The 19,640-nt window shown below is 36.4% G+C and overlaps 1 protein-coding gene across 9 annotated transcripts in view; it reads left to right on the top strand.

Moving 5' to 3' along the window:
• TAF2 (TATA-box binding protein associated factor 2) overlaps positions 1 to 17,982 on the top strand; it is a 132,835-nt gene extending 114,853 nt beyond the window's left edge. For 5 of the 9 annotated variants that reach the window (XM_073230010.1, XM_073230008.1, XM_073230013.1 and 2 more), the window contains 2 exons: positions 128 to 250; positions 16,518 to 17,982. In XM_073230010.1, the coding sequence (XP_073086111.1) occupies positions 128 to 250; positions 16,518 to 16,810 (416 nt within the window). In that variant the 3' untranslated portion in view covers positions 16,811 to 17,982. Of the gene's footprint in view, positions 1 to 127; positions 251 to 2,817; positions 2,943 to 16,517 lie in introns of all 9 variants that reach the window. The other 4 variants (XM_073230011.1, XM_073230009.1, XR_012128389.1 and 1 more) reach the window with 3 other exon arrangements.
• The last annotated feature ends 1,658 nt before the right edge of the window (positions 17,983 to 19,640 follow it).

Below are 19,640 nucleotides of genomic sequence, written 5' to 3'. Positions count from 1 at the left end.
ATTATTAGAATTTTACCTTTGAACTGCTTCTGGTTTTAAGATTAACTTACTAACCCTATATTATTAGGCTTTTTTCTTCTTTCAGAAAACAAGGAAATCATCTTTTCCCTCTAATTTGGCATTTTAGGGCTCTCTAAATATCGGCCATTAAGCTCCCGATCTGCTTTAATACCCCAGCACATACCAGGCTGTGACGGGGCACCTACCACAAAACCCCAGTGGAGTATGGAACTTGCACGGAAGGGAACAGGTGAAATTATTATTATTATTATTTTTTTTACTATTATTATTATTATTACTACTACTATTATTTTGCTCAAGAACAAATCTGTAAACTTTCATGAAGTTTCCTTATCAATTAAAAAAATGAAAATGTAAGTTTGTAAAGTGCTTTTCTTGTAGCACATTGACTTTATATTACCTAACAGAAAGACTTTGAAATTAGAGTTTTTACTATTTCAAAAGTAATATATTCCTATTATAGAAGTCATGGAAATAAGAGAAAGTTGTAAAGAGGGGGAAAAAATCATCCCTTCTAATGCCATGTAATGTTCAGATTTACAGTCTAATGCTTACTCAGCCATCTTACCTATGTTCACCAACCGTTGGCTCTTTTCAACAAATCACAAGATACCCATTATATCAATAATTTGCTTTTTCCTTGCAGTGCTTTTTCTGAGAATATTATAAAATGAAAAATGCCAACTTCAGTAGAAACCATCAAATTTGTGCCTTCATACTTAAAAAAAAATACAAATCCAACCACTTATTTCTCCTGTCCTCTCCCCTTGAAAGTTTTGTATTTGGTCATTCATGGTCAAATATGAAGACTTGATGCTATACCTAGAAAAGTAATGTGTTCTGTCCTTTAAATTATTTCGTACTAATTGGGTTTAAGTTTATGAAGGTTAATTCCATTCAGATGTGTTTATTCTACTGTTTTACATTGTCTTCTGCTTACTCTTTTCTTCTGTTGCTTATAAAGAGAAAATTATAACACAAATAATGAGTAAGCATTTAATGCTGAGGAACAAAGATTCAGTCTTCAAGTTTTAGAGAGGTATGGAGTAAAAAACAGAATACATAAGCAAAATCGTTTTTAAAGAATAGTTTTTCCAAAAGTAATCAGTCAGGCTTTTGAATAACAACTGACAGATTTTTCTTATATAAACCATGTTTTGATGATATAAACAGAAGACTAACTTTATTGATTGAGGAGATTGGGGATGAACTGTTACCAATAGTAGACTTCAAACAAAAGCATAAAAAATCCACTCCAGAATATTTTGGTATTGAGACCCCAGACTTTTGGTTGCTTGTATCTCCTTGTGCCTGTCTGGTAATAGATTCACACAAAATATATTTCAGAAGGAAATAAGCTGGAGACTTTAGCACTTACTTTGACTTCATGAATTTTGACATTTCTTAGCCTGGTTTTACAGTTTCTTGGTTTTGTTTTTGTTTTTAGTGTAATTTTACTCGATCATTATTATACTTACTAAATTTTTCTAGACATGAACATTTTTCTACATTTAAAAAATTACTAAGTTTAGGGTAATTTCAAGCCTCTCATTGCAGTTTGAGAGTGGTGCTCCTGCTGTTTTGCAAAAAAATTCTCTCTGCATACCAGCAGTCAGATAAGCTCCTTTTCCAGAAAAGAACCTGCATATGTTTGTTTTTCTTAGTGATGTGGCACACTAACCTATATAGAAGCAAATCTTAACACCTTATTGACCCACCAGTGTGCCTTTGTATTGTTGTTCCATATTGCTTTAAAAAATATTTTCCCTTTTTTAGGTAACTTTTGTTAAACTTTTGTAATTTTCATGACATCATATGGGAAGCCTGGGAAAGGAGGCAAAGGGTTTGTGGTGAGAACTGAAAAGGAAAGCATTAAAATTTTCGATTTGGTTGCTATCACTGTAGGGCCCTTTTATGTCATGAGGCAAAATGTGTACCAGTATATTTACATGGACTTATCTCTAAAACTTATTTTGAATGTATTCTTTGATGTGCCTTTGTAATTTCCTTTAAATGTTTTTATGCTTTTCAGTCACCTATGACCATTGAGCAAGTCTTTAAATTCAACAGTGATATTAGAATTTAGAAACCCTTCATTTTACAAATGGTAGTGTTCCAAAGGTTTATTTATACATGTGTTTATTTTGGAATTGCAGTTACAGTTTTCCTATAGACAAATTGTGATATTTGATAGGTAACTTTCCCAAACTAGCTAACAAAAACCTTTTTTACTTATACCATACATGAAGAATAGAAGTATCAAAGGTAGCAGTTATGTGTAACTGTTTCTGAGAGAAGGGGCATTTAGAACTTCAGTTTTTAGAATGTCAGAAGCAAAACTTTAACCTAAATCCAGCTAAAGTTGGAACTAAAAGAGGAACTTCCTCTCTTTCTGCCTCCCAGCAAGAGTCAGCCATCTCCTCTGTGGTGGGTATCTTGGCCTAGGGTTGAGAGTGTAGTGTTCAGAAGAGGAGGCATGGAATAGTGGTAAGGGAAGCTGTGACCTCTCTTAAGTCTCTAGAGATTCTAGATTAAAAGCTCACAAATGAGGTTTTTGGGCCTATTCATCTCATCCAGTTGATGTATTATCTTTTATTTGGTCTATAGAAGTCTTACAAAATGTTTGAACTAGTTGACTAAAAAAATGAAGAGATTACACATAAAAATCTGGATTTCCAGCTTCTTTTGAAAAAGTTCACTAAGAAGCTCACTTAAGCAGGGATATGCTTTCTACTTCATTTATTCCTTTTGTGTTGTATGTCGTAGACTACTTATTCATTTATGCTATTTTCTTAGGTGGAAGGCTTTTGAGTGGGTACTCCACTTCCTTTTTTCATAAGCTGAGATGAAGTCTGATGGATCCCATGGAAGCAGCAAGCTAGATGATTGTTGAGAACTGGAATGTGTTGCTGATGTCATCTGTGAGTGATAGAAAAGGAGTTGGGGTTTAGGTAAAATAAAAAGGGAAGGAAATTGTTAAGTAGAAGATAGGTCATGGTTAACTTCGTAAACTTTTTTCCCCCCAGTTTTCTCTCCCTGCATATGAAAGTGAGAAGAATATTTTCGGGTGGGTTATGTATGAATATGTGCGGTAGGTTAAGCCATTTGTGGTGAGAAAGGGGAAGTGGCAGGGTTATTTTCCTTCATTACTATTTCTTCTCCCTCTCCTGAGGTAAGCACGGGAATCTGGAGACAGGGTTGCCTGGTTGAGCATACCGTATGTGTCCTCTCCTGTCCTACCCCTGCTGCTCCCTCTCCACCACTGCAGGGGCCTGAGGTGGCTGGTCTGTATCCCAAGTTGCTGCAGTGGTTGCAGTCATGAAGTGGAGGAGGAATGACAGGATTAAGAACAGACGGGAATCCCTAGAGGTTCCTGTGGAGAAGAAAAGGAGAATTCCTGCAATTTTATGTCTAGGGCTGCTGTGTTACATAATGCCTTCTTTTACAAGTCAGAGAAGTACTCTTCTGGTGCATGAAATCCTTTAAAGAAAAAAAGAAAAACTTGAGAGCCCTGGAGTTCTTTCTTTTGAAACGTTTAATGTGAAAAATAGACTTGGATTTTTTCTCTTAAATTATAGTGGTATAATTCTGTACTTTTTTTTTACAGTTATATATATAGAATCCAAAGAGCAGACTTCATATTTTTCCTAATAGAAACTGCAGGTTTTGCATTAGGTTTAAACTTACACCTCATGTGAATGAATTTAGTAGAGTTAACAGGTTATTCAACTGTTATCAGCACTTTTATCAGGTGGGCTGAAAAGCTTTCATATTAGGCTTATTAAATGCCTATTTCTGTTTGTTTTGCATTTGTTAAGTTAACTACAGCTAAAACCCTTATCTGTACATTTTATTAGGTCCTTAGGAAAGATTTTTTGTTGGATAGAAAAACAAAACATCTGTTTTGTTCTTTCCATATAGCATGAGATTGGAAATTTATAATACTGTGAATTATGTATATCTCCCTTTTCTGATATATGTGCTATCTACACTACAAATAAATATTTCATGTCACCAAAAGGGATTTCATTAGCTTAAAAATGAGTGGTGTCTGGCCTTGGGTGGGCCTCAAGGTTTCAGGCATCTTGTAAATCCCTGAAATGATGTTTGGAATTATGTGTTTAAATATTTGTATAAGGGGAATGAGAATATATGCATTTTTCTCAGTAGAGATTCTATAGATGACCCCATTATGTTAGTGTGAGAGTAAACTTGTATTTGTCCCAAATCTGACTGTTAACACCATTTTACATGGGAAGGGAATTGTACTTTCTTATCACCTTGGGTTAGACATGGTCAAAATTATTTTGGAAAGGTAGAGATTCAGCAAACAAAAAATATATATTGTCTATAATAAATGAAAGCCTAAGCACTAAATGTTGATGATAATAGAGTAACTAGGTTTTATCAGATGTTGTATTTTTACAAACTCTAATATATATTTTTGTATGTGTGTTTTGTAGGCACATTTGTGGGATAAATTTCTAGAAATGAACTTTTTAAATCAAAGAATAGAGGCATTTCCATGTATAGTGCCAAATTGCCTTCTCATTTTTGAAAATCACTTTATTGAAAGCTGTGAAATAATCAGATTAGTGTAACGAACCCTCATACCCATTACTCAGCTTCAACAGTGCTCAATTTATGGTCAGCCTTGTTTAATGTGTACCCTTGCCCATTTCCACCTTTGTGAATTATCATGAAACAAAACCCACATATCATCATTTTATTCATAAGTAATTTAGTATGTAACTCTAAAAAAGAACTTTAAATAAAAAGTTATAACCACAGTAATATATATTAAAAATTAAAAGTTTTTTCATAACTTTAAATATTTAGTTATTTAAATTTCAACTGACTCATAAATGCCATTTTTTGTTTTTTATTTTTAACTATTTGTTTGAGTCAGTGTCTATATAAGGTCTACACATTGCACTTGGCTGTCATATCCTTTACATCTTTTTAAAAAAATTTTTTTTTATTTTGGTATCATTAATATACAATTACATGAGCAACATTGTGGTTACTAGATTCCCCCCATTATCAAGTCCCCACCACATACCCCATTACAATCACTGTCCATCAGCATAGTAAGATGCTATAGAGTCACTACTTGTTTCCTCTGTGCTATACTGCCTTCCCCGTGCCCTCCCCTACATTATGTGTGCTAATTGTAATGCCCCTTATTCCCCTTATCCCTCTGTTTCCACCCATCCTCTCCAGTCCCTTCCCTTTGATAGCTGTTAGTCCATTCCTGGATTCTGTGAGTCTGCTGCTGTTTTGTTCCTTCAGTTTTTTCTTTGTTGTTATACCCCACACATGAGTGAAATCATTTGGTACCTGTCTTTCTCCGCCTGGCTTATTTCACTGAGCATAATACCCTCTAGGTCCATCCATGTTGTTGCAAATGGTAGGATTTGTTTTCTTCTTATGGCTGAATAATAGTCCATTGTGTATGTGTACCACATCTTCTTTATCCATTCATCTACTGATGGACACTTAGGTTGCTTCCTTTCTTGGCTATTGTAAATAGTGCTGCAATAAACATAGGGGTGCATATGTCTTTTTCAAACTGGGCTCCTGCATTCTTAGGGTAAATTCCTAAAAGTGGAATTCCTGGGTCAAAGGATATTTCTATTTTTAGTTTTTTGAGGAACCTCCATACTGCTTTCCACAATGGTTGAACTAATTTACTTTCCCACCAGCAGTGTAGGAGGGTTCCCCGTTCTCTACATCCTTACCAATATTTGTTGTTTGTCTTTTGGATGATGGTCATCCTAACTGGTGTGAGGTGATATTGCGGTTTTAATTTGAGTTTCTCTGATGTTTAGCAATGTGGAGCATCTTTTCATGTGCCTGTTGGCCATCCATATTTCTTCTTTGGAGAAGTGTCAGTTCAGGTCTTCCACCCATTTTTTAATCAGGTTATTTGTTTTTTGGGTGTTGAGGAATATGAGTTCTTTATATATTTTGGATTTTAACCCCTTACTGGGTAAATCATTTATGAATATATTCTCCCATATTGTGGGTTGCTTTTTTATTTTGCTAATAGTATCCTTTGCTGTACAGAAGCTTTTTAGTTTGAGGTAGTCCCACTTGTTCATTTTTTATTTTGTTTCCCTTGCTTGAGCAGATGTGTCCAGGAAAAAATTGCTCATGCTTATGTTTTAAGAGATTTTTGCCTATGTTTTCTTCCAAGAGTTTTATGGTTTCATGTCTTACATTCAGGTGTTTGATCCATTTTGAGTTTCCTTTTGTGTGGGGGGTTTCATTCTCTTGCATGTAGCTGTCCAGTTTTCCCAACACCAGTTACTGAAGAAGCTGTCTTTTCTTCATTGTTCATCCATGGCTCCTTTATCTTGTATTAATTGACCATATATGCATACGGGTCCTTTACATCTTTTTAAATTTGAAGTTTCCAATCCGTCTTTCTTTTTTCCCCCTTTTACAATGTATTTGTTAAAGAAACCAGGGTTTTGATTTGTAGTTTTCGAGTCTGTATCTTGCTAATTGTATCCCTGTGATGTAATTAACGTGTTAAGAGTTCTGGGTATTTCCTCTTAGTTTGTAGTTGTATCTGAAAGTTTAATTGGATTCCAGTTTATACATGATGGTGTTTTCTTCCATCTGGAATCATACAGTGTCTGACTTTTTTATGAGGTTAGCCACTAAAATGTGCATGGCCTAGGTCCATTAAGGGTTGCAGGATGATGATACTCTAATTCATATTTCCATTTTTATTTTTAAGGTGGATTATTTATATAAAGCTAAGTTTCCCCTCATCTACTATTATGCAATGGTATAAATTACAAAGGAAAGGAAAGGCTTGATTCTGAATATTTAATAATTAATTTTCAAAATAATGAGTTGGTTATCTAGCATTCTCCAATGGTGATCAATCATTTCCAACCCATTGCAATTATTATCCATATCAGTATTCAAATTGTTTTTTCTTCAGACAGTGAGAACTTCTTAAGTTGACTTGAGTCTGCTGAGAAGACTTCATCTGTTATTATACCAGATTTTTCAGGCTCGTCTTGTAAATTTTCTTCCCAGACCTGGAATCAGCTATTTGTCTTAGGAGCTCTGGTTCTTAAGACCTTTATCCTTTATCTGGCTCATCCACTGTCTTTCTAATAGATTTAAATGAAGAGAAATACAAGGTTTATAATTAGTATATCTTTAATGCAGAGTATAAGGCCACTAGACAAGATACTGGATTTACTTTTGAAATGGTTGTAAGTATTCCATGGAAAAGAGTACACCCAAGTACAAATTCAGTTGTCCATTTGGCACTTGCCTCTGCTGGGAAGTACAGTTTCCAGTAAAATCAGTGACTTTTCTACATTCCAAGTAGCTTGGCAGGTGTTTAGGATTAGAAGATGAAACTTTCAGTGCAGAAAGGACCTCAGACTTCTAATAGTGCGGACAGTCTCTTGGAAAGCTACAGAGTTTGTTGAGGTAGACTGACTAAGTAATGATATAGAAGCTAAAGACGTTTGTTCATGAGGCTTTAAAATGTCTGCAACTTCTCATCACCTTGCTATGTGTTCTGTTAGTTATGGACCTATTTTCCCATATTCATAAAACTGGAACATATTCATGTAATTCATTTAAAATCAAAATTAAAGTTATATAGTGGCATATTTGATACTGTAAGTCAGATCTCTCAAAATTTTTCCTTTTCTGAAGTATCTGGGTATCAATTACTGCAAAAGATACAGATACCCAAACTAGTTTTTATATATAAATAATCTTAGCTTTTTCATCATTATTATAATTAGTATTAGTTTCACAAAAAAATCATGAATATAAAAAATATAATTTTGTGGTAATAAAAGGCAAATAATCTGTGAAGACAGGAACTATCTGACACATTTACTTGTTTTAAAATATTGGGATTAGTGCCTGACATGAAGTACAAAATAGTCAATGTCAGTTGAATGAATGATCTATAATAGTTTTTGTGTTTATCTCTCACCCTTCAAAATCAGTTGCCTTCAAATTACATTTAGTGGCACTAAATTCACCCAACATCCTATTTAAAAAGAAACACAGCAATTATGTAATTCTGTAATATTAGTTCATGCATTCGTTTTACAAACTTTGGCAAGGCTGGGGAGGTATAGGTAGAGGGGGTGCTGGATGCTGTGTGGTACACTGGGGTATAGAGAAGCAAAAGTCAGACTCCCTGTCCTAAGAAGCTCTGAGTCTAATGTAAGGGACCCAAAGGTAAGAAAATATGCTGCAGTATGCACTATGCTATGTGCAAATGGGCACAGTGGTGAAGAGCACACTCTTCCAGAACCACCTTGGGCAAGGCACTTAATTTATCTGTGCCTTAATTTCCTCATCTGTGATGTATTGTGGGAATATGAGAGAAGTGATTCTTTCAGGGCAGTTTGGGGAAAACTTCCCAAAGAAATGACAGTTGAGCTGAGTTTTAAATAATTAAAGAGCCTAAATGTTTTTTCTTTTCCTTTCCCCTCCCTTAGGATTCAGTTTAAACATTACTTTCTTGAAGAAGTGGGCCTCTCATACCCCCACAAGTAATTTAAATTTTCTGTTGAGTTCTTGTTTTACTGTTTTGTCTTTTTATTACTCTGGTGTGCTTGCTCAGTTTCTTTATTCTTAGCTAGTTTGTATGCTCCAGGAGGAATGAGATCTGTCCACTTCATCATTATTTTCCTCAATTCCTATGTAGTTCCTGATGTTTGTTAAATGACTGTGTGAGTTGAATAAGAAATAAGGGAACGTCTTCCAAGCCTAGGGGATAGCATTCACAGAGTTATGACAGGGCTAGCCTAAAGTGCATATAGCGGAACAGTAGAAGATAAGGCTGGAAGGGATAAGCTCAGGACAGATTGGAAACTCAATAAAGTTAGTACTGAAAATGATTTTCAGGAAACTTCTATGATAATGCCTGTTTTGGTAAAAACCATAGTTTGGGGCTGGTTTAGATCAAAATGAGTGCTGAAAATTTACTTTTTAAAAGAGAAAAGAAAAGTCTATTTTAGTAAAAATCCTGTTTTTTTTTTTTAAGATAAAAACTATTTTCAAAAACTGACTTTTATTCTGTTGGTAGAACCAACTGAGTTTTTAAGCAGATAATTACAGGCAGCTTTCTTTCTTTCTTTCTTTCTTTTTTTTTGATTTTTTAAGGTATGATTGATATACACTCTTATGAAGGTTTCACATGAAAAAACAATATGGTTTCTACATTTACCCATATTATCAAGTCCCCACCCAAACCCCAATGCAGTCACTGTCCATCAGTGCAACAAGTTTTCAGAGATCCACTATGTGCTTTCTCTGTGATACACTGTTCTCCCCGTGATCCCCCACACCATGTGTACTAAACATAATACCCCTCAGTCCCCTTCTCCCTCCCTCCCCACCCACCCTCCCACACCCCTCCCCTTTGGTAACCACTAGTTCATTATTGGGGTCTCTGAGTCTGCTGCCATTTTGTTCCTTCAGTTTTACCTCATTGTTATACTTCACAAATAAGGGAAATCATTTGGCATTTGTCTTTCTCTGTCTGGCTTATTTCACTGAGCATAATGTCCTCCAGCTCCATCCATGTTGTCGCAAATGGTAGGATTTGTTTCTTTCTTATGGCTGAATAGTATTCCATTGTATATATGTACCACATCTTCTTTATCCATTCATCTACAGATGGACACTTTGGTTGCTTCCATATCGTGGCTATTGTAAAAAGTGCTATGATGAACATAGGGGTGCATATGTCTTTTTGAATCTGAGAAGTTATATTCTTTGGGTATATTCCAAGGAGTGGGATTCCGGGGTCAAATGGTATTTCTATTTTTAGTTTTTTGAGGAACCTCCATATTGCTTTCCACAATGGTTGAACTAGCTTACATTCCCACCAGCAGTGTAGGAGGGTTCCCCTTTCTCCACATCTCGCCAACATTTGTTGTTCTTAGTCTTTTTGATGCTGGCCATCCTTACTGGTATGAGGTGATATCTCATTGTGGTTTTAATTTGCATTTCCCTGATGATTAGTGATGTGGAGCATCTTTTCATGTGCCTGTTGGCCATCTGAATTCCTTCTCCGGAGAACCATCTCTTCATATCCTCTGCCCATTTGTTATGTTAATCAGGTTATTTGCTTTTTGGGTGCTGAGGTGTGTAAGTTCTCTATATATTTTGGATGTTAACCCCTTGTCGATATGTCATTTACAAATATATTCTCCCACAGTGTAGGATGCCTTTTTGTTTTGTTGATGATGTCCTTTGCCATACAAAAACTTTTTAGTTTGATGTAGTCCCATGAGTTCATTTTTGCTTTTGTTTCCCTTTCTCGAGGAGGTGGGTTCAGGAAGAAGTTGCTCATGCTGATATTCAGATGTTTGCATATGTTGTCTTCTAAGAGTTTTAAGTTTCATGACTTATATTCAAGTCTAATCCATTTCGAGTTTATTTTTGTGTGTGGGGTTAGACAATAATCCAGTTTGATTCTCTTGCATGTAGCTGTCCAGTTTTGCCAACACCAGCTGTTGAAGAGGCTGTCATTTCCCCATTGTATGTCCATGGCTCCTTTATCATATATTAATTGACTTTATAAGCTTGGGTTTATATCAGGGCTGTCTAGTTTGTTCCATTGGTCTATGGGTCTGTTCTTGTGCCAGTACCAAATTGTCTTGATTACTGTGGCTTTGTAGTAGAGCTTGAAGTTGGGGAGCGTAATTCCCCCTGCTTTATTCTTCCTTCTCAGGATTGCTTTGGCTATTCAGGGTCTTTTATGGTTCCATGTGAATTTTAGGATGATTTTCTCTAGTTCGTTGAATAATGCTGTTGGTATTTTGATAGGAATTGCATTGAATCTGTAGATTGCTTTAGGCAGGATGGCCCTTTTGACAATATTAATTCTTCCTATCCATGAGCACGGGATGTGTTTCCATTTATTGGTATCTTCTTTAATTTCTCTCATGAGTGTCTTGTAGTTTACAGAGTATAGGTCTTTCACTTCGTTGGTTAGGTTTATTCCTAGGTATTTTATTCTTTTTGATGCTGTTGTGAATGGAATTGTTTTCCTGATTTTTCTCTCTGCTGGTTCATTGTTAAGTGTATAAGAATGCCACAGATTTCTATGTATTAATTTTGTATCTTGCAACTTTGCTGAATTCAGATATTAGATCTAGTAGTTTTTGAGTGGATTCTTTAGGGTTTTTTATGTACAATATCATGTCATCTGCAAACAGGGACAGTTTAGCATCTTCCTTGCCAATCTGGATGCCTTTTATTTCTTTGTGTTGTCTGATGGCCGTGGCTAGGACCTCCAGTACTATGTTGAATAACAGTGGGGAGAGTGGGCATCCTTGTCTTGTTCCCAATCTTAAAGGAAAAGCTTTCAGCTTCTAGCTGTTAAGTATAATGTTGACTGGCTGTGGGTTTGTCATATATGGCCTTTATTATGTTGAGGTACTTGCCCTCTATACCCATTTTGTTGAGAGTTTTTATCATGAATGGATGTTGAATTCTGTCAAATGCTTTTTCAGCATCTATGGAGATGATCATGTAGTTTTTGTCTCTCCTTTGTTGATGTGGTGGATGATGTTTATGGATTTTCGAATGTTGTACCATCCTTGCATCCCTGGCATAAATCCAACTTGATCATGAATGGATGATCTTTCTGATGTATTTTTGAATTTGGTTTGCTAATATTTTGTTGAGTATTTTTGCATCTATGTTCATCAGAGATATTGGTCTGTAATTTTCTTTTTTTGTGGTGTCTTTGCCTGGTTTTGGTATTAGAGTGATGCTGGCCTTATAGAATGAATTTGGAAGTATTCCCTCCACTTCTATTTTTTGGAAAACTTTAAGGAGAATGGGTATTAGGTCTTCACTAAATGTTTGTTAAAATTTAGTGGTGAGGCCATCTGGTGCAGGAGTTTTGTTCTTAGGTAAGTTTTTGATTACCAGTTCAATTTCATTGCTGGTAATTGGTCTGTTCAGATTTTCTGATTCTTCCTTGGTCAGCCTTGGAAGGTTGTATTTTTCTAGAAAGTTGTCCATTTCTTCTAGGTTATCCAGTTTGTTAGCATATAATTTTTCACAGTATTCTCTAATAATTCTTTGTATTTCTGTGGTGTCCATATGGCTTTTCCTTTCCCATTTCTGATTCTGTTTATGTGTGTAGACTCTCTTTTTTTTCTTGATAAATCTGGCTAGGGGTTTATCGATTTTGTTTATTTTCTCGAAGAACCAGCTCTTGCTTTCATTGATTCTTTCGATTGTTTCACTCTTCTCAATTTTATTTATTTCTGCTCTAATCTTTATTATGTCCCACCTTCTCCTGACTTTGGGCCTCATTTGTTGTTCTTTTTCTAGTTTCATTAATTGTGAGTTTAGACTGCTTATATGGGATTGTTCTTCTTTCTTGAGGTAGGCCTGTATACTTTCTTAGCACAGCCTTGGCTGCGTTCCACAGATTTTGCAGTGTTGAATTATTGTTGTTATTTGTCTCCATATGTTGCTTGATCTCTGTTTTTATTTGGTCATTGATCCATTGGTTATTTAGGAGCATGTTGTGAAGCCTCCATGTGTTTGTGGGATTTTTCATTTTCTTTGTGTAATTTATTTCTAGTTTCATAGCTTTGTGATCTGAGAAATTGGTTGGTACAATTTCAATCTTTTTGAATTTACTGAGGCTCTTTTTGTGGCCTAGTATTTGATCTGTTCTTGAAAATGTTCCATGTGCACTTGAGAAGAATGTGTATTCTGTTGCTTTTGGGTGTATAGTTCTGTAGATGTCTGTTAGGTCCATCTGTTCTATTGTGTTGTTCAGTGCCTCTGTCTCCTTACTTATCTTCTGTCTGGTTGATCTCTGTCCTTCAGAGTGAGTGGAGTATTGAAGTCTCCTATAATGAATGCATTGCATTCTATTTCCCCTTTAAATTCTGTTAGTATTTGTTTCACATATGTGCATGCTCCTGTGTTGGAAGAAAATATATTTATAATGGTTATATCTTCTTGCTGGATTGACCCCTTTATCATTATGTAATGTCCTTCTTTGTCTCTTGTTATACACTTTCTGTGTTTTGAAGACTATTTTGTCTGATACAAGTACTGCAACTCCTGCTTTTTTCTCTCTGTTAGTTGCATGAAATATCTTTTTCCATCCCTTCACTTTTAGTTTGTGTATGTCTTTGGGTTTAAAGTGAGTCTCTTGCAGGCAGCGTATAGATGGGTCTTGTTTTTTTATCCATTCAGTGACTCTGTGTCTTTTGATTGGTGCATTCAGTTCATTTACATTTAGTGTGATTATCGATAGGTATGTACTTATTGCCATTGCAGGCTTTAGATTCATGGTTACCAAAGGTTCAAGGGTAATTTCCTTACTGTCTAAGAGTCTAACTTAACTCAGTTTGCTGTTACAAACACAATCTAAAGGTTCTTTTCTGTTTCTCCTTCTTTTTCCTTCTTCCTCCATTCTTTATATATTATGTATTATATTCTGCATTCTTTGTATATCCCTTGATTGACTTTGGGGATAGTTAATTTAATTTTGCATTTGTTTAGTAATCAGCTGTTCTACTTTCTTTATTGTGGTTTTATTTCCTCTGGTGACAGCTATTAAACCTTAGGAACACTTCCATCTAAAGCAATCTCTCAAAAATAGACTGTAGAGATGGTTTGTGGGAGGTAAATTCTCCCAGCTTTTCTTATCTGGAAATTGTTTAATCCCTCCTTCAAATTTAAATGATAATCTTGCTGGATAAAGTAATCTTGGTTCCAGGCCCTTCTGCTTCATTGCATTAAACACATCATGCCACTCCCTTCTGGCCTGTAAGGTTTCTGCTGAGAAGTCTGATGTTAGCCTGATGGACTTTCCTTTGTATGTGATCTTATTTCTCTCTCTGGCTGCTTTTAATAGTCTGTCCTTATCCTTGATCTTTGCCAGTTTTATTACTATGTGTCTTGGTGTTGTCTTCCTTGCATCCCTTGTGTTGGGAGATCTGTGGATCTCCATGGCCTGAGAGACTATCTCCTTCCCCAGACTTGGGAAGTTTTCAGCAACTACCTCCTCAAAGACACTCCCTATCCCTTTCTCTTTGTCTTCTTCTGGTATCCCTATAATGCGAATATTGTTCCTTTTGGATTGGTCACAGTTCTCTCAATATTCTTTCATTCTTATCCTTTTTTCTCTCTGTGCCTCAGCTTCTTTGTATTCCTCTTCTCTAGTTTCTATTTCATTCATCGTGTCCACTGTATCCACCCTGCTTTTAATACCCTCCATCATGCTCTTCAGCGATTGGATGTCTGATCTGAATTCATTCCTGAGTTCTTGGATGTCTTTCTGTACCTCCATTAGAATGTTGATGATTTTTATTTTGAACTCCCTTTCAGGAAGAGTCACGAGGTCCGTATCATTTAAATCTTTCTCGGGAGTTGTATTAATAATTTTACTCTGGACAAGGTTCCTTAGGCGTTTCATGTTTGTATATGGTGCCCTCTAGTGTCCAGAAGCTCCATTCTGGAGCTGCTCATCCCCTGAAGCAATGTCGGGGGTCACAGGGGAGTGGTACTGGTGCCTGGGGGAGGAAAGAGCTGTTTCCCGCCTCCCGGCTGCTGTGTCTGTCTCCATTGCCTTAACCAGTTGGGCTGAGCACACAGGTATAAGCTTTTGTACCACAGCAGCCAGTTATGGATCTCTGCTTTCCACAAGTGGATGGAATCAGTCTCTCCAGGAATTCTGCCTGTATTAGCTTTCCAACCCGGTAATCGTGCGAGTATCATGAAAGCACCATGAAATGTAGGTTTGTGCTCCCAGTGCAGATCTCCGGAGCTAGGTGTTCAGCAGTCCCAGGTCTTCCACTCTCTTCCTGCTCCGTTTCCTTCCTCCCGCTGGTGAGCTGGGGTGGGGGAAGGGCTTGGGTCCCACCTGGCCACAGCTTTGCTAAGTTACCCTGTTCCATGACGTCTGCTCTTTTCTATAGGTCTGTGCAGTCTGGTGCCATCCTCTTTCCTGTTGCTCTCTCATGATTAGGTGCGCCAACTGTATTTTCTAGTTGTATACAGTTTTAGGAGGAAGCCTCTGTCTCTTCTCTTACACCGTCATCTTTAATCCATTCTTGCAGTCAGCTTTCTTTTTAGGAAGGTCACTGTGCAGTAGGGTCTCCCAACCTGAACACTATTGACATTTTGGGCATAAGAATTCCTTGCTGTCGGGGGGGCCTGTCTTGTGCATTGTATGGTGGTAGATAGCATCCCTGGCCTCTTCCTACAGGATGCCACTTACCCGTCCTCCTCCCACTCCACTCCAGTTTGACAACAGAAATGTATCCAGTTGCCAGATAACCCCCCGGGGGATAAAACCTCCCCTTATTGAGAGCCACTCCTGTGCAGCTCTGTAACATATGGATTCTAGTATAAGATGCTGCAGGCATAGGAACCAGGTAATTGGAGACTAGTACTGGAATCCAGATGAGGTGAAGTGGTCTGAATTAATACAGTTGTAAACAAGATGGGGGAGAGATTTAGGGTATACTTGTAAGTGGAAATCTGCAAGATTGGTAACCAACTGTCTACAAGGGAGCAGATCTGAAATGGTTCTTAAGTGTTTTTCTTGGTTGGCTGCATGTACAGCAGTACCGTTAACCTATAGTAATATAGAAAGAATTGTTTCTCAGGCTGTGGCCTAAGGATTGTGGGGTCTGGAGGAAGCAAGAAATTCTTACACACTATAGTCTGAGAACTACTATTAAAGAGTCCTAGACTGACAGAAGGTTAAAAATGGAAAAAACCTTCAAAGACATTTGATCCATTATTTAGGAGCAATAAAGAGAAATAAAGTACATGTCGGAAGGTTAACAGCTAAACCTGTTGAACAGCACAGGTCTCCTATTGGCCAGTTCCTTTTTTTTAAAATGACACTGGTCTTGTCTTTAAGTAGAGACACTCCCTTTTATAGACTCATCACCTTATCTGGGTTTCTTAAGCTATGTATATTGAGTCTATTTAAAAAGCCCACTTTTGCCTGTGTTATCCCAGAAATTGTCTTAAGGAAGTATAGAAATTTGGATTTTCACTGAGATGTCATTATCAGTAAGTAGCATAATGTCTTTGTGTGTATAAGTGATTCTCCAGATGGCAAAAATAAAAAAAAAATGCTTTTTCCACCTAATACCTTGGGGCAGAATTGAAGGAGCTAAGTTTTGCATTGATGAATGTGGATTTTAACTTATCATACACACTTGTAATCATTATGACTTCACAGTACTTTATTAATTACTAATTCTTAGAATGGTTTGGTAACACACTGCTGTATTTCATAATTTGTATAGATTTTAAGGAATTGAAATATTTAACTTTCTCAGCAGAATGCTGAAAATTTAGCTGTGCATAATTAATTGAAAGTCTTATTTAGGTAGTTCTCTCATTACTAATTATTCCCATGGAAATGACAAAACTCTTGGGAATCCTTTCCTATACTGCTCTCACTTTCGTTTCACTTTCCTTGTTATCAACAGGAATTCATTTGGGTGTTTTTAATCTTGAAGGTAAAGAACCATCATCTTTGGAGATGAGTATGCATCCAGTTGCAACAGCTCCACTGTCAGTGTTTACTAAGGAATCTACGTCCTCCAAACACAGTGACCACCATCACCACCATCACCATGAGCACAAGAAGAAGAAGAAGAAGCACAAACATAAGCATAAACACAAGCATAAGCATGATAGTAAGGAAAAGGACAAGGAACCTTTCGCTTTCTCCAGCCCTGCCAGTGGCAGGTCTGTTCGTTCTCCTTCCCTTTCAGACTGAGAAGGGGCAGAGACCTTTCCCTCAGTGTCCAGAAAATACATAAGTATATATATAGAACTAAGCTTTGTCCTCTGTAAAGAACAAAAGGAAACAAAAACATAGTTAGCCATTTCATAAATTTCAGAATCCATATAAGTTCTAAACATTTGATTCACAGTATTTATACAATTGAGATCTAATTAGGAAAATGTGTTTTATAGTTCTGAATAAACCAGTTCATCCTGTTTTCTCCTTAAACACAAACACACCCCCAAACATCTTTCTATAAAGGTCCTCATACCCACTGGCAGTCCCCATTCACATCATGGTCTCCATGTGTACTGCCAAAGCCAATTAGGCTTTAAAGTCTTAGGATGTTATGGGGCAAAGTTATGTTTTAAAAAGAAGCTATTGCCAAATCTGTGGTGAAACCACTATTTCCAGTGAAAACTGTATAATACCATTTGGAACTACTGAAAAAGGCTTTTCTATGGGAATGTTCACTATTACATGGGTTTTTTTGGGTGTTAACCATAGAGGCTAAAAATCAGAATTTATGATGAATACATTATATTCATTTATTCTGAAGTACTGAACTTTAAAGAAGGAGCTCTTAAAAAAATTTGAGTAACTGTTTGATACTGCATTCAGCAATTAGAGTGCTGGAACTTAACAGAACTCAAATCCATAATTGTTCTCAATTCAGGATGTTTAAATTACCAGTTCTTTTTCTCACTCGGTATGAATGAATATGTTCATATTCAGAACATGTTTGCTAAATATGGACAATTTATATACTCAGCACAATCTAAAAATGATTACTGTCTAAAACAAAGTTGGTACCTTAAAAAGGTGGTTATATACTGTTTATTAGGTTGCACATAGGCAGTTCAGCCCTCATGTGAGTAAAGCAGAAGCATTTCAAAAGAATGAAACATTTTGGTTTCATACTTCAGTAGTTTGTATGTTTGTCCTTTTATTTTTATTTCTGAATTTACCCTGTACTTTATTGTTTGTTTAAAAATATTTTTCTCACCCATTCTTTTTTTATCATTTCCCTTATTATTAGAAAATTTAACAAAATACTTCTTCCCAGAATAGATATTTCAAAGGGATCCAATAATGTTGGACTTTTAAATATACTACTTTTAGTTGTGTTTAAGTTGTTTAATAAATAACTTTTTAAATTATCATTCTGCTTTGTATCTTTTTATATCTTTTGTTACCTTTCTCTGTGATGTATGTATTATATTACCTACTGACATAGATTGTGGAGAGTTTTGTGGACAGGTGGGATTTGAACTAGCCATGTTATGAAGAGAGTTTTCAGTAGGCAGAGATGGGGTAAAGTTCTCTCAGCAGAGGAAACAGTAACTTTCAAAAGTATGGAGGAAAGCAAAGTCATATTCAGGACTTGTATAGCAGTACTGTTGGACTGGAATGTAAGTACATAAGGACTGTGTTTAGACGTTGAAGGACCTAAATGGTAGTTATCTAAAAATTCCTGTTGAATGTTGCCCAACTGAAATTATTTTTGGAAAATGGGATATATTTTATATTACAGTGTGGAGTAATATCATATATAGAATCCCCAACTTTAAAAAGAGTAAGAATATGGGGGAATTACACTCCCCAACTACAAGCTCTACTACAAAGCCACAATAATCAAGAATTGGCACAAGAATTGATCAGTGGAATAGAATAAAGAGCCCAGATATAAACCCACACATACATGGACAATTAATATATGATAAAGGAGTCATGGATATACAATGGGGAAATGACAACCTCTTCAACAACTGGTATTGGGAAAACAGGACAGCTACATGTAAGATAATGAAATTGGATTACTGTCGAACTCCATACACAAAAGGAAACTCAAAATGGAAAGAAGATCTGAATGTAAGTCATGAAACCATTAAACTCAGAATAAAACAGGCAAAAATCTCTTGAATATAAACATGAGCAGTTTTTTCCTGAACACATCTCCTCAGGCAAGGGAAACAAAAGCAAAAGTGAACAAATGGGACTACATCAAACTAAAAAGCTCCTGTACCCCAAAGGACATGATCAGTAAAACAAAAAGACATCTTACGGTATGGGAAAATATATTCATAAATGACATACCCGATAAGGGGCTAACATCCAAAATATATACAGAATTCACATGCCTCAACACCCAAAAAGCAAATAACCCGATTAAGAAATGGGCAGAGGATATGAACAGACACTTGTTGAAGAAATTCAGATGGCCAACAGGCACATGAAAAGATGCTCCATATTGCTAATCATCAGGAAAATGCAAATTAAGACCACAATGAGATACTACCTCACACCAGTTGGGTTGGCCACCATCCAAAAGACAAACAACAAATGTTGGCGAGGATGTGGAGAAAGGGGAACCCTCCTACACTGCTGGTGGGAATGTAAATTAGGTCAACCATTGTGGAAAGCAGTATGAAGGTTCCTCAAAAAACTCAAAATAGAAATACCATTTGACCCAGGAATTCTACTCCTAGGAATTTGCCCAAAGAAAATCAGGTCACATATTCAAAAAGACATGCACCCTGTGTTTATCACATCACTATTTACAATAGCCAGATATGGAAGCAACCAAAGTGTCCATCAGTAGATGAATGGATAAAGAAGATGTGGTACATAAACACAGTGGAATATTATTCAGCTATAAAAAGAAAAATCCTTCCATTTGCAACAATACGGATGGAGCTGGAGGTATTATGCTCAGTGAAATAAGCCAGGCAGAGAAAGACAAGTACCAAATGACTTCACTCATTTGCGGAGTAAAACAACAAAGCAAAACTGAAGGAACCAAACAGCAGGAGACTCACAG

The sequence above is a fragment of the Manis javanica genome, chromosome 2 (assembly GCF_040802235.1).
Source record: "Manis javanica isolate MJ-LG chromosome 2, MJ_LKY, whole genome shotgun sequence".
NCBI classification, from domain to species: Eukaryota; Metazoa; Chordata; class Mammalia; order Pholidota; family Manidae; genus Manis; species Manis javanica.
The sequence above is the reverse complement of the archived record's forward strand: the minus strand, read 5'-3'. Positions and strand labels throughout refer to the sequence as shown.